Source organism: Stenella coeruleoalba (assembly GCF_951394435.1).
Source record: "Stenella coeruleoalba genome assembly, chromosome: 19".
Classification (NCBI taxonomy): domain Eukaryota; kingdom Metazoa; phylum Chordata; class Mammalia; order Artiodactyla; family Delphinidae; genus Stenella; species Stenella coeruleoalba.
The window spans coordinates 34,290,087-34,311,161 of NC_137165.1; the positions used below are offsets into that span (position 1 = coordinate 34,290,087).

General features: G+C 48.9%; 1 protein-coding gene across 3 annotated transcripts in view; it reads right to left on the minus strand.

Annotated features, from left to right (window-relative positions):
• Positions 1–21,075, minus strand: part of MYO19 (myosin XIX) — a 34,406-nt gene that overhangs the window by 12,648 nt on the left and 683 nt on the right. Inside the window, exons 2-15 of one of the 3 annotated variants that reach the window (XM_079905413.1) lie at positions 20,837–20,993; positions 19,804–20,032; positions 19,477–19,630; positions 15,929–16,067; positions 15,447–15,595; positions 13,506–13,619; positions 6,853–6,985; positions 6,142–6,211; positions 5,490–5,592; positions 4,745–4,841; positions 4,530–4,606; positions 2,773–2,863; positions 2,138–2,309; positions 92–165 (exon numbers count right to left, since the gene is read on the minus strand). In XM_079905413.1, the coding sequence (XP_079761539.1) occupies positions 92–165; positions 2,138–2,309; positions 2,773–2,863; positions 4,530–4,606; positions 4,745–4,841; positions 5,490–5,592; positions 6,142–6,211; positions 6,853–6,985; positions 13,506–13,619; positions 15,447–15,595; positions 15,929–16,067; positions 19,477–19,488 (1,231 nt within the window). In that variant the 5' untranslated portion in view covers positions 19,489–19,630; positions 19,804–20,032; positions 20,837–20,993. Of the gene's footprint in view, positions 1–91; positions 166–2,137; positions 2,310–2,772; positions 2,864–4,529; positions 4,607–4,744; positions 4,842–5,489; positions 5,593–6,141; positions 6,212–6,852; positions 6,986–13,505; positions 13,620–15,446; positions 15,596–15,928; positions 16,068–19,476; positions 19,631–19,803; positions 20,994–21,075 lie in introns of all 3 variants that reach the window. The other 2 variants (XM_079905415.1, XM_079905414.1) reach the window with 2 other exon arrangements.

Here is a 21,075-nt window from a genome sequence, read left to right on the forward strand (position 1 = left end):
AGCTGCCCGGAGTCCCGCAGTAGACCCAGGGCTCTGCTCTCTGTGCCGGGCCCTCCTGTCCTTTTTCTGAAGGAGGGTGATCCCCTGCTACCTATGAAAGTGGTCCAGGAGCCGGGGTCCGCACAGATGCTGCTGTTGATCACCGATACCAGCCAGTCAAACAGCCTGTTGGGGTGGGGCGGGGGGAGTGGGCTCTGGTGAGAGGCGTCAGGCTGAGCCTGAGGGGTGGCAAGACTGTCCCTCCAGCCTGGGTGCCACACCTTGGAGGGCCTGTCTTCTGAGCCTGACAGGTCAAGGGCTAAACACTCTCGTGTCCTGCCCATCCTGTCTTGACCTACTACACATGCAGGCTGTGGTCACACACGTTCCTGGGCACACGAAGACCTGGCCTGTCCACGAGCAAGACTGAGCACGGGACCAACTGCAGGCACGTCCCTTTTTATTGTGCTTTGCTTTATTGTGTGTTTTACAAATTGAAGGTCTGTGGCAACCCTGCGTCGAGCAAGTCTAACAGCGCCATTTTCCCAACAGCGTTATTTTAAAATTAAGTTATGCACATTGTTCTTTTGGACATAAAGCTATTGCGCACTTAATAGTCTACAGTATGGGTGTAAACATAACATTGCTATGCACCACGAAGCCAAGAAATTCGTGTGACTCACTTTATTGTGGTGGTCTGGAACTGAACCTGTGATACCACTGAGGTCCGGTATAGCCTCTGGGGCTAGACAGGGAGTGGGTCTGCCTCAGTCCCCTGGCCCGACACCCAGCTGCATCTTGATGAGAAGGGGCTAACAGGCAGTTCTGGGTGGGATTGTGAAGAACTGAGTTCACTGGACTCCCCTGCAAACCTCGGCCTGCGGAGGCCAGCGCCCGAGTCACCCGAGGTGGACAATGGCAACCTGCACTCTGGAACCGTCGCCCCTGAGATGACGGGATGGTTGCTGTACAACATGGTGACACATATGATACTATATAAGGGTTTCTTCCTTACCATTCATTTAAGTAATTGCTCTGCAACTTTTTTTCAATTCAGTAAATGATTCCTATTTTTGCAACAAGGGCTTCAAATACCCGTTTGAGGTACTAAAAATGAGTGAGCTAGTGATACGATGACCTGTTTGCTGCGTGTGAAATGATCCATGATTAGAGACCCACTGTGTCTGTGATCATCACACTTTACCTGCTCATCTTGCAGTGATTTGACACAAAAGCTTTAAAAATCTTTGGCCTCAAATTCTGACCTGAAATTCGCTTCTAGGGAGTGAGAACAGAGTACCTTGCTGAACCGGGTTCAGTCTGGGCCCAGCTGCCCTGGGCCATTTTCACTCAGAGGATCTTATCCCCTTAGCAGAGCTTCTCAGGCTCTTAGCTCTAGAGAAGTTCGTGAAACCAGGGGGACCCTCTCCACAGGTACCCAAGTTCCTATAAGCACATGCACGTGTGCGCGCCCACACACACACACACACACGTGTTCTGTCCCATAATTTCAGAGGAGCCTGGGCCCCCAGACACCCTCAATGGCTCCCCAAAGGGTCTCAGAACCCAGAGTAACAAATCACTCCTTAACCACATGGCCAAAGGGTAGAGATGCCCACAGAACCAACAGGAAAAGGACAGGACCCCCGCCTTCCCCCTGTTCTGGGCTCCACTTGCCGCACAGTGTTGCTCAAGACTGTGGGCAAAGCTTCTGGCTCTACCACCATCTATCAAATTCCCCAGGTGACTACCAAGAGTACAAGGGCACACAGAGACAGAGGAGCCTATTCACCCATGGGTCTGCACCTGGACCTGGGAGGGACCCACATCACCTCTGGGGCTGGCCTTGCCAGCAGAGCAGGCAGGCCTTCCTCACCTATCACCAAGGTCAAGCCAGGCTCCTGTACTTTAATAACATGCTGAATCTAGGCCAGGTGGCAACTTCTCCACGTAGAGTAGTCCGGAAACAAGCCAAGGGCCTTGCTCGGGGAAAGCCCAGGAGCCACTCCCTCCTGCCCCGAGGGTCTGGGGAGAAGGGCAGGGAACCCGGCTGCTTTATCTGGCAGCCCTCACCCTGGGCCCAGCCGTACTGCCTAAGGGGTCTGTTCCAACTCCAGATGGGGGGGCCTGGGAGGAGGGCAGGGCCCAGAGCACTCACCGTGCGTAGACCAGTTTGGCCAGACAGTCTCTGCGGGTGTCACACTCGGCCCGGGAGCAGGGCTTCTGGAACACCTGCTGCTGCCTGCCTGCCCTGATGGTTCGAATCCGCAGTGTCTCCAGCAGAGGGTCTTCTGGGAGCCGCAGCAGTGAGGCCGATGTCCTGACAGAGCCTGGGAGGCACAAACACCCTCCATCCAAACATCCCTCTGCACAAGGCCCCGTGAAGTCATCACAGTGGAACCACGACCCACCCAATGGGGCAGAGTGAACCCAGGTGCAGGTGGGTGAGGAGGCTTGGCCAAGGCAGAGGCAGGACTTGAACCCAGGGCTTCTGTGTGCGAGTCCACTCGGCCATGAGTGGGATAAACCACCTTATAAACCCTGCAACTCCCGTTTTCTCATCTGTAAGATGTGGGTGATGCTATCTGCTGCAGCAGAGATGGGGTGAGGAGTAACTTCTCCAGGGCAAAGCCCTATAGCTTATGGCTTCAAGGGCACTGATTCCAAATTTCACCTTCTGGCCTCCCTCCCACCCGATCCCACCAAATATTGCCTCTTTTCCGGCAGGGCCTGCCTTGCTCCCTGGGTGTCTGACCAAAGCCTGAGGTGCAGGGCCCCCATGCTTGCACTCACACTTAGCGTCATCCATCAGTGGGCAGGGCTGGGCTTCGTTCCCGGAGTCAGCAAACCGGGTGTTGCCGAGGTGCAGCAGTCCAGCTAGGGCCTGAGGGGGCAGGAGAGGACACGAAGTGGGCCCCTTCTCAAGGGCTGGAGCCCAGCCTGGGAAGGGTCTCTCTCCTGCTGAATATGAGAATTATGATAACAGAATAACAACAGCTCTCAATTACTGCCCCCTTACTCCATGACTCAGCCAGACCCAGTTCTACGCAAGTTACATGCATCATTTCCTGTAATCGTTTCAACAACCAATGAGGCATGTGCTATGGTGGTGCCCATGATAACAGATGAAATGGGGAGAGGTTAAATCACAAGCCCGAGGCCACACACTTGGTAAAGGAGAAAGGCAGGATGAGAACCCAGGCAATTCAACTTCAGACCCCTCCCGGGGCAGCCACCGGGGCCACCACGTCACCCACAGTCTGCGCCCCTGCCCCCCGACTCCAGGGGCAGACCGTGTGGGAAGGCCACTCCTGTTCCTCGTGGACCGGCCCCACCTCTGTGTGGCTGCTGGGGGCTTGGCTCTGGCTCCTTCTGGCTCTTTCTCAGCACTGTTGGGCTTCTGACAGCCCAGCCTAGGGCAGGATCTGTGATCTTGGTCTCTGTCCAGTGGGTGCTCCCTTGCCTTCGCACTCAATGACCCACATGGATGAGGCCCCAGGGGCTGTAGAAAGGGGACCCCTGGGTCCAGCAACTTGGAAACCTTTGGACCTGGTATCGGTAAAGCAGGGCCTCTCCTACCATCCCTGTCTGGTCCCAGAAAGGGTGTGCCCACATGCTACTGGCTTTCAGGCCACAACCCACCTCAGGAGAAAACTACTGTGCTGATGGGCAGTGTGGCTGGGACACAAGGTCATGCCACCCTCAAGACAGCACTCCTGTCCAGACTCCTATTGTTGTCAACTTGTCCTATGCGCTGTCCCTCTGGCCAAGCTCTTGGCTGGCAGTACCCATACTGGCTGCGATCTCCCCCTACAGCCTGAGCAGCCCCCTTGTGGAGGTGGAGGTCTCCTTCCACTGCACTGCCGTCTCCCTGGAGTGGCATCCCTGTCTCTGCTGCCAGCCAATCCTACAGATCCCCTCCCGCCGCTCCGCAGGAGTGAGGAGAAAGATGGGAGAAGGGAGACCACCAGTGGGGATGCGCGGGGCCCAGTTCCTCTGGGTGAGCACTGTGTCCCAGGAGGAAGAGGAAGAGGGTGGGAAGTCGGAATTACTACGTCCAGTACAAACTCTATCTGCAGCACTCAGTGCTGTCTGGCCGTGGGCAGGTCTCTAGTTTTCTCAAGCATTAAATGGGAATAATCTCCATACCCATGGGGCTGTTGAAAAAAACCAAGCGAGCTAAGAGGTGTGAACATGATTTCAAAACTTTTAACACACTAGACAACCACATGGCAGCATCGTTTCTCTATTCTGATTAATGGAGCAATAACTGACCCAGGCACTTTGCCCTTTGACCTCCGTGGGTCACTGTGCTGGCCTGTTCTATAGCACTATGTGCCCTGCCACTGTCCTCTCTGCCCCCGTCCACCCTGACCCTCGGTCTCCAGGCTCAGCCTCACAGAGAGGCGGGCGACTCCTTGGAGATTGTGCAGTGGGGCCTAACATCTTAGATCCTCAGGAAAAGAGTCTCACACATTGAGAGAAGGGCCCTATGAAAGGGGCTGCCCATCACCGCTGCCACATGTCAGTGGTGTGGCTTTTCCTCTGACCTGAAAGATGTTGCTCTGGGTGGGGGCATCGATGCCCAAATGAAGCATGGCCTCCCTGGTCACCTCGAAACAATCCTCTGAAAAGGAATCCAAGTCACAGCCCAGAGTCAGGACCAGAGGTCAGCAGGGGCAGCGAGGGGTGAGGGAGGCAGGCCCTGTCGGGATGGGTGGGTGCTGCCGGGCCAGCCCAGGGTGCTGGGTAAGGCTCCCCCTACCTTCCAAGGTCCTCTCTGGGTTGGGCAGCCAGGAGAAGGCGGCTCCCTCAGGGAGGTGCCACTGGAGCCTCTCGTCCGCACTGGCTCCTTTGCAGATCTGTGGGGATGGGGACGGGGGCTGAGCTGGGGGTGCTGGGGAAGCCTAGGCCTGCATAAGCCTGGGGTGGGGATGAGAGCAGTGAGAAACGGCAGCAATGTCACAAGGCTGAGAGGTTCCCGTAGAGAGCCCAGGGCAGGCAGGGGGGCAAAAGCAGCAGCAAACAGTTCTGGGCGTCTCCACCCGATGCAAAAAAACTCACTGAGGGGGTCTGCAGTCTGATGAAGAAAGCAAAACTCCACCTGGGGAGCCCCCAGTCCCAATCTGAGAGCAGGGAGACGTACCACCCATGCCTTGGGGGTCCCCCAGTCTGATGGAGGAGGCAGAGTCTAGGGAGGTCCTTGTTCCCAGTTGCCGTTCGAGGACAACCCTCCGAGAGTGAGAGTTTCCATTGCGGAGACAGTCCCAGCCTCAAGGACCTTCTGATCTGACAGAGAAGGCAAGCACGTTCCCATGCCAAAACCATCCTGGGACCCAAGACCCAGTGTGTGGCAGAAGTGTTACATAAAGTTTGTAGGAATAAGTGGTGGCATTGCTGAAACCAGGTGGACAGGCAGGCATGAAGCAAGGCAGGGAGGGGAAGGTTTAGGGGCACAGACCCACCTCCGCCCTGCATCTGGGCAGCTGTGGGCCCCACCTGGTACAGACCTGATAGAAGATGTGGAAGTTCCTCTCATTGGAGGCCTGACAGGCCACTCGAGTCTTCTCTAGCAAGTAGGTCTGAACTGCAGCTCCAGTCATCTGCTGGGCCCTGGGTACAAGCAGGCTGGAGCCCATTAGTTGCCTGTTCATCCCATGGACATTTATTGGGCACTTACTGTGTGCCAGACTGCAACCTCCCCCAACTCTTCCACTTAGGCAATGGGGGTTGTGAGGACTAGGGACCACTCAGCAAGCCCTTGGTTGGGGGTCTGGGACATTGCCCTCCAACCAGCTCAGGGGCAGGACCAAGGCCTCTGTACATTGTTTTGCCCCATCCCGAGGCAGGAACAGAGCCCCAGCTTCAAGCTCAGAGGTGTGGCCAAGAGGTGGCAGTTTAGCTAGAAGTCTCTGAGCAAGGGTAGAAGTCAGAACACATGGGCTGCACAGGCACATTGCCCCAGGGTCCCTCAGGCTGGAGGAGTTAGAGTTCTCCAGCTTCAAAGATCACCCTCAGGTTCACTTATCACACATAAAAACATGCCAGGAGGAGCTGAGTTCTGCCCACAGGGGTGGCCCAGGCGGGGCACTGTCCCAGCCACTGTCACCCTCCCCCGCCCCCAGCAGCCAGACTGGCACAGAGACTGGCAGCAGAGATTACCTGTTCAGCTGGAGCTGGATGAACTTCCCAAAGCGGCTACTGTTGTTATTCCTCAGTGTGCACGCGTTCCCTACAGATCACACCTTGTGTTTACAGAGTCCCCAGGGGCTAAGGTGGCCTCAGGTCTGCTGGGGCCAGGTCTCTATCCTCAAGTCACTTAAAGGCCCCTTTGTTGGTTTCCATGTCACAAGGGACAGGACTATGGACTGGGCACTCGGGCTTTAGCAAATGCGATTCAGCTGAGTTAGAACTTCCTGGCAATGAAGTGGAAAGAGCCAATCTAGGCAGTCAGGGACTATTTTCTCTGAAGGAGAAGGATCAAAAACAAGCTGTTACTATTGAGGCAGACGGTAAGGCACAACGTCTGGAGTGCCAACATGGACACTAATTGCTGTGCATCCTTAGACAAGTCCCCTTCCCTGAACCATCAGGAAGCTGTTCGGAAGGATGGGGCTTGGACTGGGTGAGCCAGAAGGTCCTCTCCAGCACCACTGCTACACCTGCTTAGGCTAGAGGGAGGGGACGACAGAGTGACATCACCTCTACTGGAAGGAGGCTAAGGGTACCTGGGAGGAAGTTGGGGATCCATGGCAGTGAATGATAAACTATCCTCCACCCCTCTCCTAAAGAGAACACTACTCCTTTCCCTGGAAGGTGGCAAATCCCAGAGGAAATGGGACTGAGGTACTGTGCCGAGGACACCAAGCTCACCGAAAGCTTCCATGACAGGGTTGGAGTTCAAGATTCGCTGTTCGATCCTCTCTGCAATCTTGTGATTTTCCCAGGATGTGGGTGACGCGGCCACCACAGCGTAGAACTTCATAAGGCAGCGGGACGTCCATGTCTGTGGCAGAAACAGCCCTGTGGGAGCTGTGTCCACGTTCCCTCCCACTTCTGAGCCTGCCTGATACAGCCCTCTTTTCCACCATGTATGTTGCTGACCAAAGGGTGAATGCTGAGTTCAACTGTATCCTTGGTCAAGGCACTTCCCCGTCTGTGAAATGGGGACACTTGCTTCTGCTTCTCCTAGCTCCTGAGGATGCATTTAAGAAATGAGGGGGGCTGGGGCAGAGGAGGACAACCCACCCTGACCTGAGCAGGCTACTGACCTAAGGAGACTTTCCATGCATTTTCTTGCCAACCCTACAGACACAGATGCAATTACATACTACCTGTTTTCAAAATGATGAAACTCAGGCATAGAAAAAATTTAAATTTTATTGAAGAGTACATATCTAGTAAATGATAGGGCTCTGATTTATACCAAGGCAATCTAGTTACAAAATTCTCACTTTTTGTTTTTAATCACCTGAGATGAGGTCTATTTTCATTTTAATTTCCATTTGTTCATTGCTAGGACAGAGAAACAATAGATTTTAATATACTGACTGTACCCTGTCACCTTGATAAACTCCCTACACCTCACTACAAGTTTTTACCTTTGTTTTTGTTTGGTTTTGGGTCTTTTTGGTAGCTCTTTTGGTAAATTCTTTTAGGTCTCCCTCTGAGGTGGGAGGTGCTCCCTCTCTGCTATTTTCTGAAAGAATTTGTATAGAACTGGTAAACATTAATTCCTTAAATACTTGGTAGAATCCATAAAGTGAAGGCACCTGGGCCTGGAGCTTTCTATGAGGAAAGATTTTTTTTTTTTGAAGACTCAGGGGCCCCTGCATATCCATGCTGTGTTACTTCTCACTCCTCATGTCTCTCCTGTTCCCTTTGTGTTTTTGTGTCTTATTCCTTTAGTTCTTTTTCTTTTAATTAATTGATTGATTGATTGATTTTTGGCTGCGTTGGCTCTTTGTTGCTGCACGCGGGCTTTCTCTAGTTGCGAGTGGGGGCTACTCTTCATTGTGGTGCGCGGGCTCCCATTGTGGTGGCTTCTCTTGTGGCGGAGTACAGGCTCTAGGCGCGTGGGCTTCAGTAGTTGTGGCTCGCAGGCTCTAGAGCGCAGGTTCAGTAGTTATGGTGCACGGACTTAGTTGCTCCGCAGCATGTGGGATCTTCCCAGACCAGGGCTTGAACCCATGTCCCCTGCATTGGCAGGTGGGTTTTTAACCACTGTGCCACCAGGGAAGCCCTGAGGAAAGATATTTAACGATGACTTAAATTTTGTCTCATAGATTTAGATATTCAGGTTATATGTTTCTTCTTATGTGAGCTTCAGCAGTTTGTGTCTTTCAAAATATTTCTCCATTTTATTAAATTGTAGAATTTATTGTAATAGTTAATAAAAATCTCTTATCTGTAGGATCTTTAGTTATGTCTATTCTTTCATTTCTGACATTTGTAATTTGTCTTTCTAAGTTTGACTAGATTTTATTAATCTTTTCAAAGAAATAACCATAGATTTCACTTGCTTTATTATTTTTGTTTCTATTTTACTGGGGTTTTTTTTAACTTTATTTCCTTCTTCTGCTTACTTTGGGTTTACTTTATTCTTTTTCCCTTAGTTTAAGGTAGAGGCTCAGGTCAATTATTTGAGTTTATTGTTTTCGAATATAAGTGTTCAATGTTACAACAAATTTCCTACTAGGCACTGCTTTTTTCTTTTAAGCACAAATTTTGATGTGTTTTGCTTTAATATTCACTCAGTTCAAAGTGTTTTCTAATATCCCTTGTGGTTGCTTCTTTGACCCAAAGGATATTTAGAAAGGTATTAATTTCCAAACGCTTTGGGATTTTCTAGGTATCTTCGTTATTTACTTCTAGTTCAATTCTACTCAGGGCAGAGAACAGTTTGCATTTTAATCTTTTCAAATTGAGATTTGTTTTGTGGTTCAGAAGATAGCTCATGTCAGTTCCATGTGTACTTGAAAAGAATGCACAAATATCAAACTATTAATTTTGATTTTACTTCTTTCAATTGTTTTTGCTTTGCGTATTAATATAATTACTTCAGCTTTCCTTTGATTAGTGTTGGAATGATATATCTTTTCTTATTCTTTTACTTTGAACCTATCTGTATCTTTATAGTGGTTTAAGACATTATATAATTTGAGTCTTGCCTTTTTAAAGAAAACCACTCTGACATTCTCTGTCTTTAATTGAAGAGTTTAGTCCACTTACATTTAATAATCGCTATGGTTGGGTTTAAATCTACCATCTTATTATTTCTTTTTGAGTTGTTCCATGTGATCTTTGTTACTTTTTTCTCCTTTTATTGCCTCTGGTTGAATTGTGAACTTCTATGATTCCATTGTACCTCTACAATAAACTGTTACTATCTTCACCTTAGAATGAATGATTTTTAAAAGTTAATTTATTCATTCATTCATTCATTTTTTTTGGCTGCGTTGGGTCTTTATTGCTGCGCGCGGGCTTTCTCTAGTTGTGGTGAGCGGGGGCTACTCTTTGTTGCCATGAGCGGGCTTCTCATTGCGGTGGCTTCTCGTTGCAGAGCACGGGCTCTAGGTGCACGGGCTTCAGTAGTTGTGGCTCACGGGCTAGCACAGGCTCAGTAGTTGTGGTGCGTGGGCTTAGTTGCTCCACAGCATGTGGGATCTTCCAGGACCAGGGCTCGAACCTGCGTCCCCTGCATTGGCAGATGGATTCTTAACCACTGCGCCACCAGGGAAGTCCCTATCATTCTTATCTTTGTTCCTCTTTATTATATTTTCCTGCTTCCTTAAAGATTTTTTTAAGATTTTTTCCTTATGTTTGCCTTCAGCAATTTGACTATAACGTGCCTAGGTGTGTTTTCTTTGTATGCATCCTACTTAGTGTTTCCTGAGCTTCCAGGATCTGTGCTTGTTATCTTTTGCTAATTTTCTAAGATATTACTTCTGACCCACATTCTCTCTTCTCCTGGGACATCAATTACAAGTATGGTAAACCATTTGATATTGTACCAAGGCTCCTGAATGTGCTTTTCTTTTTGTTTTTCAATTTTCTCTTTTTTGTTTTGTTTTGTTTTGGCCACAACATGTGGCACGTGGGATCCTAGTTCCCCAGCCAGGGATCAAACCCGTGACCTCTGCAGTGGAAGCACGGGCCCTAACCACCGGACCACCAGGGAATTCCCCAAATTTCTCTTTATTTTTTGATTTCTATTGACTCACTCTCAAGTTCACTGATGTATTCTTCTGCATGTCTAGTCTGCTAATAAGAGTTGTTCATGCTTTTATCATTTCCACTTAACTATAGTTTCCACCTCTCTCATGAAGAGATTGGAAGAATCTTTTCTGGACATACTGACAAGCTCACAAAACAAGTTATGAACATTCAGGGTCCCACCAGTTTAGAAAGCTATCCATAGTGAGGCCTCCTGTCCATAAACATAAGAGATTCTAATCAGTTGCTTAATGCCTTATTCTGAAGTATGAACAGAAATTCAAGGATCATTAACTATTTGGTAAACTTCTTTTACCTGAATGACAAATATCACAACAAAGGAAGAAAAGGAACTAGAAGGAAACAGAAATGAATTTTGGAAATAGAAATGAAAGGAACAGAAAACAAGTAAAAATCATGAAATATCCTCAAAGATAAAGGAAGAAATAAGATCAGGATGCTGGGGGGAGAATATATTCAGAGAACAAGAAAGAACTCTTAGAATTAAAATTTTTAATAAAAATTCAAAACTCAAAAGGATTGAAGGGTAGAGAATATCTCCCAGAAGACAGGACAAAATATTAAGAGATAGAAGAAAAGATGAGAAAAACAGGATATTAGACAATTTATCAAACTTCCTACTAATACGAATTCCAGAAACGGAAAACAAGGGGAGTAAATTATTATCAACAGATATAGTATTTTCCCAAACTAAAGGACATGAGTTTCAAGGTTAAAAAGACCCACATAAAGTATCCAGAACAGCAAGTGAGAAAAGACACGCCACTGTGAATTTCAATACCTATGGATAAAAAAGACGACCCTAAAAACTTTCGGAAAGAAAACACAAATCACCATTTATGGATTGGGACTTTCAACAGCAACACTCAAAAGAATATATAAGAAAATAACTTATAAATTCAGAAAGAAAATGATTTCCAATTTGAAATTATAATGTCCAGCCAACATGTCAAATTAAGGCAGAATAAACATTTGCAGATGTGCAACAACTCAAAAATATGCCCTCCAAGGAACCTTTGTCGGGAAGCTACTGAAGAATATGCTCCATAAAAACAAGGCAGTAAAGGATGAAGAGGAATCCACTGGGCTCCAACAGCAAGAGATTTATCATAGAACAGAGGACAATCTGGATCCCCAGAGTGAGGCAGACAGCTCCCAGGTAATAGCTGTGTGGCAGCAGCCCTTGGCAGCCACCAGTCTGGATGCGAGTAGGAGACGTGAGAACTCTGGGAAGGGCATCGCCAAGAAAAAAAAACACCTGAGGGAATTCCCTGGCGGTCCAGTGGTTGAGACTCCGTGCTTCCACTGCAGGGGGCACGGGTTCGATCCCTGCTTGGGGAACTAAGATCCTGGAAGTGGTGCGATTAAAAAAAAAAAAAAAAAAAAAGCACCCGTTGGGTAGGTGTTTTCCAGTTTTGGTGACAAGTTTGATAATGAATTAATAATAGGTATATAGAAACTAAACAAGTGAAAAAGTGGGGGCAATTATTAAGTAGAGGCAAAGAAAAATTACACAAGGAAAGAAATATAATCATAGTATGTTACAGGGCTCTGCTGGGAACAATACATACATACTTGTAATTACAAGTACTATATGTTACCTTACCCAGAAATCGTGATATATATGTATGTATTTGGGGGCAGGGAAAAAGGGCTAAATCCTCATCAAAGTAGGAAATGAACAGATAAGGTCAAAATTGAAAAATCAATAACTAATAATATAAACATGTTGTTTAGAAATATGGATGGAGACACCCAAACAAACTGCTAAAAGATGTGAAAGCATAGGGCTGAGAGATATGGGGCAGGGTTGCTGTTTTTTTATGTAAGCCTTGTAGTATTGCTTGATTTTTGAGCTATGTCACTATGTTACTATTTTTCAAAAATAAATTAGGGCTTCCCTGGTGGGGCAGTGGTTGAGAGTCCGCCTGCCGATGCAGGGGACATGGGTTCGTGCCCCGGTCCGGGAAGATCCCACATGCCGTGGAGCGGCTAGGCCCGTGAGCCATGGCCACCGAGCCTGTGCGTCCGGAGCCTGTGCTCCGCAACGGGAGAGGCCACAACAGTAAGAGGCCCACGTACAGCAAAAAAAAAAATAATAATAATAAATTAATTAATTAATTAAAATTGAAAAGGATACCAGGCCCAGCCCACGACCACAGTGGCTGTTCAATAAAGGGTTACTGAGCTCTGGTTGCACGGGTCTAGGGCCAGGTCCAGCCTCAGCTGCCCAGAGCAATTCTGGAGGACAATGGGCTCATCCAGGAGCTGGGCATCAGCCCACTACACCGGCGACCTTGATATAGCTCTCAAAGATCCCCTCTTCACCCAAGTCCTAGCCCTCATCCCTAAAGTTTGCTGTCTCCATCTGTTTCCTTGTCTGTCTTTCCCAGTGAGCTAAGAGACCCCTGAAAGCCAGACGTTGCATTTTTCCTCTGTTCCTCCCCTTGCCACTCCTTACTGGCTAGCCCAGAGCCTAGAACCTGGCAGGTGCTCAGTGCTCAGCAATGCTTTCACATGTGAGTGTAGGCAGAGGGGGTTTATGGTCTAAAGAATCCCTTGTGAAGGTAATGCTGAGGAAGGGGTGGGGTGGCTGGTGAGGCTCGATGAGAAGGTGGCGAGGCCTGGGCCAGCGGCCTCCTCTGACAAGCCGTGCAACTCCTCACTCATCCTCGTACAACATTCTGTCTCACCTATTAAGATTTTGCCACCTAGGGACCACATGACCACATCAGGAGATTCTGTCGTTCCCCACAGCTGGCCCAATGCACTGCCCTTGCCATCAAGGGCAACCCAGAGATGCAGGTGGGCTACTTCCTTATTGGAACCCTAACTACTTTTGGAGGAGTGCTTCCACGTGCCCAGCATGCCACCAAGTGCCTTATGCACACTAGTTCATTTAACTCTCACAGAAGTCCCATGAGTTACGTGTTGGTTTTTCCCTCCCTGCCATTTTACACGCGAAAGAAATGAGGTTTGCAAAAGCTAAATATCTTTCTGATGTGCTCTTAAGCACTATGATGGAACCCCCCAACAGCTGACTTTTGTTTCCAATGGTGTCAGAGCTGAGAGAGTCCTTCAATGAGAAAATGAAGGCTCAGAGAAAAAAGAATCTCACCCAGGGTTACAGCAGAGCCGGTGGAAGAGCCTGGACTAGAACCCTGCCTCTTGACTTCCTGCCCAGCTCCCGCCCACTGCTGCACACTGAATCCAAGAGGAGTGACCTCCTCTGCCTCCCTGCCCGTCCAGCCAGTCACGAAGTTGACAGGGTGGGAAAGAGGCCCTCTTACCTTCCCGGCACCACTCTCTCCACTGACGACAATAGACTGGTTGACTGGCTCCATCAGACTCTTGACATTCCTGTAGGTCTGTTCACCCACAGTGAAGATGTGGGGCTTCAGTTTCTGAAACATCAAGGGGTGAAAGGTCATGTGAGCAAACGCCTATCTTCAAGGAGTGGTTGATCCAATGACGGCTGAGATGGGGAGCCTGCCCACAGCAGTGGCAGAGGCTTTGTCTAGAAAAATTTCCTGGAAGTAACAATGTTAGCCCAACTGTGGGCTTTACCCATTCATCTTCTCTCAGTTTGGAAGCAGTGCTGGCCTTGACCAGTCTATGACATTAACACTTTATCCTCCCATCTTATCTTACCTCAACAGTCTTATTCTGCTATTTATTATTTTATGTTATTGTACTTTGCAATTTACAAGAACTTTCTTACAAGGTATTGCCTAAGAAGTCTGTACATTAGTTGGATAGCTAACTATATTTTACAGATGAGAAATCTGAGGTTCAGACAGGTTAAATAACCTTCTCAAGTCCCCACAGCAAATAAGTGCAGCCATGTGATTTGAATTCCAAAGTCACTGTTCTCCTTTCCATCAACGAGTATTAATTGCCCTCAATGTGCTGGGCACTGAGGAAACAGAGGGGACCAGGACATGGCTTTGCCTTTGAGGAAGCAGAGAGTCGGTCAGATATGGGCTCTCTGGCCAGGCCTCTCCTGGCTTCCACTTGTACGCTAACCACGCGTGAGCCAGGCAACCTGCACAACGCACAGCCCACGCAGCACCACCTGGCCAGGAATGACTGATAGGACATCACTCTGGATGGTGTCAGAACCGTCCCTCTCTCCCCCCTGCCCTCACCCCATCCACCTCCCACCTGGACTGTTACAAAGCCTCCAACTGTTCTCTGTCTCCTGTCTCACTTTCCTGAACCCAACTCCCCCAGCTTCCAAGGTAATTATCCCCACAGTCGGCTCTGTTCACAGCCCCACCCCCACGCCTGATGAAGAACCTCTGTGGACACTCTGCCTGCTATGGTGCATCAGACCCTTCAACAGTCCTGGCTTATCTCATCTGCCTCTCTGCAATACCTCCCTCTGGCCAGCAAGTCTGCTCTTGCTTCTCCCTGCACTTTAACATCAACTGGTCTATTCCCTGCCGCACCAGCTCCATCCTCACCGCCACAAGAAGTTACTTGGCAGACTTCCCTGGTGGTGCAGTGGTTAAGAATCTGCCCGCCAATGCAGGGGACACGGGTTCAAGCCCTGGCCCGGGAAGATCCCACATGCCGCGGAGCAACTAAGCCCGTGCGCCACAACTACTGAGCCTGTGCTCTAGAGCCCGCGAGCCACAGCTACTGAGCCCACAAGCCTAGAGCCCATGCTCCGCAACAAGAGAAGCCACCGCAATGAGAAGCCCGCGCATCGCAACAAAGAGAAGCCCCCGCTCGCCACAACCAGAGAAAGCCCGCGCACAGCAACGAAGACCCAACACAGCCAAAAATAAATAAATAAATAAATAAATAAATAAATAAAATTTATATAAAAAAGAAGTTACTTGGTATTCCAATCAGTGGAGATGAACATGTGCTGAATTTTTTAGGGCAATCCTTATCACATGTCATTTTATCCTTTTCCCAAAAGAGTGGTTTGTTAAATACACAAATGTACCCTTATAAATTCTTTCCTACTAATAAACTTACAAAGAAAATAAAAATCACCTGTCCTATGTCCCTATTTTAAGTTCCAAAATCAGTTGAACAAATATTTATCTCCAACTTTGCACCTACTGGTATATGTCCAAACTTCTGTGAGCTCCTGGTGGGCAGGGCCATGGCACCAGTAGACTCTGAATGACTACCTGGCTGGTGAATACATGGATAAGGACAGGGTAGCCTAGGGGAGGAGGGGGAGCCCTGAGGCCACAGGCAGCAGTGAGTCTTACCTGGGGCTGAGGAGCAGCGTGGTACTCTTGCATCAGCTCTGGTGAATAGAGCTGAGGGATGGGCTTGAAGGGGTTCAGAGCCACCAGGGTGCAGCCAGCGCTGGTGTAGAACGTGTCTGCCATGTACCGGGCCTGCAGACACCTCAGGACTGAGGCAGAGGTGCCTTTAGCAAACTCTGGCTCAAATGGAGACATAACTGCACATGCAAACACCCGCCTAACAGCGCTCCCTCTGCAATTAGCCAAGAGCCATTAGATCCCAGCAGCTCCCTGAAGAGTAGGTACAAGATCTAATTAAGCCGAGCCCCACATCTGGAGCAAAGGCTGCACTGGGGAGCCCGGGGGCAGCTGCCAGGCAGAGGTCTGGCTCCAGGTCAGGAGTCCTGCCTGCCTTAGTCTGGCCAGGGGCAGCAGTGCTGAATACCCTCATCACACCTCCACCCACTGGAGACGGCACACTCGAGGAGAGGGGGGGCCCATACCTGTCTCCAGCGTCACAGGATTCACCTTGGTGAGGTCATCCAGCTGGTGCAGCGGGGCCTCCCCGCCCAGGAACTCCTGCAAATCTTCTCTGAGGGATTCCCCGCCGTGGGCATCAGAGCCTGAACTGTGGCCATTAACCTGGGAGGGAGTAACAGGGCCAGGAGAGCTGGGACTCAGACCAGCTGGCAGCTACATAAGGGTGGGGGCCTGTACAGCAGAAAGAGAACAGGCCTCTAGTATCATAGCCTGGTTGTTCAAACTTCAGCTCTGCCACTTACTAGGCCTGTGAGACTCGGTAAGTTACTTAACCTCTCTGAGCCACAGCTTCTTTATTTGTAAATTAGGAAAAATAAAATCAATTCACAGGGCTATTTGGAAGAAAAATAAGAAGACATATACAAAGCACTTAGTCAAGTGCCTGCCACATAACATGTACTCAGTAAATCAATAAATGCTGTCCCCTCTCCTCTGCCATGAGTTCCAGCCTCTAGCCGGGCCAGCTACCAGCATTACTGGGCTGGCAGGGGTGGGGCCCAAGGTGGGGGGCTGCTACAGGAGAACTGCAAAGGAAAAGAAACATGGTTTGGCCCTTTTTTGAAAGAGACCACTCAGCTTGAGATGAAAACTCAGCTATGAGGTAGCCCCATGCCTTCAGCAGCTGCCTCTTGGGGCTTAAATTTAGCCTGGTTAATTAATTAGCTCCTGCTGCCCTGGTCTACTTGAGAAGAAGCCTGGCTCAGAAGTCAGATGAGGCCAAGAACGAGCACCAAGGGGAAGTGGCCCTTTCTCCCTCTCCCTTGCCCATCCTCGATGCCAACACTTTCCAAATGTTTCCTCTCCCTGTTTTCCTCCTGTGATCCCATTGCTCCTCTTTTCTCTCTGGGGGCTGCAGGAAAGATGGTGTGAGTAATAAAAGAAGACAGTAACTTGGCTGAAATCTGCTTCTGGAGGAAGGGGTCCGTGATATAACATGTGTGGGTTTCTAATGATACTACTTAACCTTAGAGTTCAAACCCTCAAGCCAAGGAGGCAAGTGTCATTTGAGAGGCCCAGTAATAGTTTCTTTCCAAAGATGTTGCTTGTTCTCTGAACTTGGGCCCACGATGATGAATGTACAAAGCAGGCTCTTGGCCTCCAGGATAACTGCCAAGGTCAGAGCATGACTGGGTCTATGCGAATCCCTCTGCTCTACGGGAAAAAAGAAAATCACTCACAAAGCCATCCATAATTTTTTTTTTTTTTTTGCTTTTTTTTTTGGCTGCGCTGGGCCTTTGTTGCTGCGCGCGGCCTTTCTCTAGTTGCAGTGAGTGGGGGCTACTCTTCGTTGCGGTGCACGGGCTTCTCACTGCGGTGGCTTCTCTTGTTGTGGAGCACGGGCTCTAGGCGCGTGGGCTTCGGTAGTTGCAGCATGCGGGCTCAGTAGTTGTGGCGCACGGGCTTAGTTGCTCCACGGCATGTGGGATCTTCCTGGACCAGGGATTGAACCCATGCCCCTGCACTGGCAGGTGGATTCTTTTTTTTTTTTTTTTTTTGGCAGGCGGATTCTTAACCACTGCACCACCAGGGAAGTCCCTCATCCATAATTTATGAACAGCTCTTATCCTTCCAGAGAGGCAGCTGAGTATCATGGTCCTTGACTTGGACTTGAAAGCTAGATTGCCTGGGTTTGAATCCTGATTCTACCACTTCCTAGCTGTATAATCTTGTGTAAGTTTCTTAATCTCTTTGTGCCTCAATTTTCCTCATCTGTAAAATGGGAATGGTGGTAGCATCTACCTCATAGATGCTAACAAGCACATAAAGTATTTAGGAAAGGCATCTGGTCTCTTCCACCAAAAGTTAACTATTATAATATAATTTTGTTAAAAGCAGTCCTTCTAATTAGGCAATAACATATTAAAGGCCTTAAAACTACGTATGTCCCTTAAGCCTGCAATTCTTCTTCTAGAACATGATCCTATGCAAAGGTCATAAAAATGTTCAGTATATACAGAGACATTTACAACTGCAAAACAATTGAAAATAACCCAAATGTCCAAATGGTAGCTTAAATTATTGTACATCCTTACAATGGAATAAAGCAGATTACAAAGAGAATGATACCTTTAAATATTTTAAAAATACATATTTAGGGAAAAAAATCTAGGATATTCTCTGAAATGTCGGTTATCTCTGGGCAGTACAATTATGGGTAACTTCAATGTTCTTTTTGCTTACCTATATTTCCCACATTGCTTATAATGAACTTGACCTTGAATAAGTCACTTAACTGCTCTGAGCCTTATCTCCAAAATGGGGATATAATAGCACTATATATATAATATGGTATCTTTCTCAAGGACTAAGCAAAATTATATGTGTAAAATGCTTAGTACAGTGCCTACTATACAGCAAGGGCTCAACACAGAGCAGCTGCTAGTACAGTTACGATAAATGTTACTGCTCTTTAAATAAGAAATGAGTCAAAAATGGACAATAAAAAAAGCCCAGAGCAGATGACTGTCCTGCATGCTTCTCTCCAGCCTTCAAGCCTGTTTCATCAGCCAAAAGGCTGGGAGAAGGTCAAGTAGCAGAGTCTACCATGACTCCCTTGAGGCTGGCTGACCTCACTCTCAGTTATCCTGCCTTACCTGCCTAGGACTCCACTAGACCGTGATCTCCTAAAGGGCAGGAATCATCTGCCTCAGGCCAGTGGCAACACTCAGTAAATACAAATTCAGCAAGTATCTACTGGCATTGTCTTTGGACCAAGAGGTGCATGTGAAGGATGATATGGGTATGAGATAGGGCTCCACAGTGAAGGGCAGGATGGGGGCCATAGAAGCCTTTCAGAGGCTGAGGCCTGGAGTAAGGGCAGGTTTCAAGTCCCTACAGCAACCCACCGTGGACTCCATGATCCATTCATCAGAATTCTTGTATATTTCCACATAGGTCCTCTTCTCTCACATTTTTGCACAGGCTGACCTCTTGGCCTGGACTGCTTATTTCCTTCTCCACCTGGCTAATTCCTACTTTTTTTTTTTTTTTTGCCACACTGCATGTCACGCAGGACCTTAGTTCCCCAACCAGGGATTGAACCCGTGCCCCCTGCAGTGGGAGGGCGGAGTCTTAACCACTGGACTGCCAGGGAAGTCCCAATTCCTACTTATTCTTTAAGGCTCAGCTTCAAGGAACACCTCCTCTTGGAGGCCACAGCCTTCCTTGCCTGAATAACTCAGGCTGTGAGGGACATCTCTCAGGACTCCCTCACCAGCTCAGGCTTGTAAGGTCACCAAAACGCCCTAAGGATTCCCTCACCCAGCCCATCTTACCCATCCCAGGGAAAAGAGCTAAAAACCACAACAGGGGAGATTCAAATTAGGTATCAGGAAGAGCTTCTTGGAAACAGGTGAAAGGCACTGGAATGACTATCTGAAGACAGAAAAGAAGAAAGACCTTTAAGGGGTCTTTCCCTTCTTTCCAGGTCAGAGCAGTGGAAGCTTCATTCAGGTAAATGAAAGATGCGGAGGTGCCTGAGGGCCAGGGTTATCGAAGGGTGAGGGTTTACCTGCTGGAGCATCCTGCTTCAATGTGGTCAGCCAGGGTTCTGGGTCGCAGGCACAAGGAGTGCTATCCACCTGGTCATGGGGGCACAGGCTGGGGCATGAGTCCTGCAAAGGGCTCAGTTCTTGAGGAATCTCTGAGACGAATCACCCTAGAGCCTGTGGCATGAGAGGGAAGACAAGGGGCACACACAGGTGATGGCTTCTCCAGGGTGACTCACTCCTGCTCCTCACACCAAACGGGAAGAACCAAAATGAGAACCCGGGTGAGCCTGGGCAGAGAGGGAGAGTCTGTGCCGCCCCCTGCCGATGAGGGAACAGGGGAAACTTACAGGAGCCTCCAGAGGCGCCCTGGGCTCCTTCAGGGCCAGTTTTACTACGGGGTGTGAGGTGGGGCTGCAAATCTTCTGAGTCAGCGTGCCATGCAGGATGAGGACACCGGAAGACAGAGATGCCTCGTGCCCTATCCTCTCCAGCACACAGAAATGTCCTGTCTTAGTACCGTCAGTAGTCAGTGGGGCAGGGAGGCTGGAGTCAACTTTTGATGTTCCAGGAAAGTTGCTGTGTGGGACGGAAGCCACAGCTCAGTACTTCACTGGTAAGCCATCACACCTTCCCCACGCACCTTCATTCCTCATCTTGTCTACCTCACAAGGAGTGGCTGTGAAGGGCAACCAGGTGAAAGCACCCTACAAAGTACAACTCCGAATATTCATTCAGAGGGGAAATATTGTTAGTCCTAAGGATGGAGGATCCATTTGGGAGCACTAATCAAGTGGAACAGTTCAGTGTCAACTTTAAGAAGGCGAAGATTTCAGAGGAGGGGAACCCGTCCGAGAGAGCCGGTGTTGTGAAGCTGGGCTTAGGCCAATCTCTGAAAAACTGTAAGTGACTCACAGACTTGGAATTTCCCAGGCTTCACACCTCCCCAGCAAGGAAGGATGAGGATGAGAATGAGGGGTGTCAGTAATGAATTGACCTTGGTGGAGACTTTCTTGAGCCCCTGAATACATCTAGCCTTTGAAAGACCTCAGGGATAGGGGCTGCCATGGAAACTGGAAAAACGACAATTCAGGCAGAAGAGGGCATCAGGACTGTGGTGGACACATTCACCCTGGACACTGGCTGGACCCCATCCAGGGGACAGCCATGCAGAGGGCTCCAGAGACTCAAGGCCAACAAAGTTCCCTCAACTAGAAGCTCATCTTAAGAGAGAGGATCAGGGGGGAACACAACAGATTGTAGGGTTAGAATCCAAAGCCCACAACCCCTCAAAAGCAGCCTTATTCCGTTCCCTCATTTGCAAAAAGGACTACTAATACCCAGACCTCACAATGCTGAGTTAAGGATCAAATGGGATAGTACCTCTGAGACCGCTTTGCAAATGCTGGTTATTATGACGCAGGGTCCACCTCTTGCCAGAATCAAGTCAGATTAGAGCGGTTTTCTCCAGTTCTCCCAGCTCTTGCTCCCTGTCGGCTTCGCGATTACCAGCCAAGAATTTCTGGTAAGGGAGTGACCACTGTGGGCAGGAGGGAGACGGTAATGAATAGATGAAAACCCCTAGTCAGGGCAGGTGGCAACCTGAACAACAGCTCTCCCCG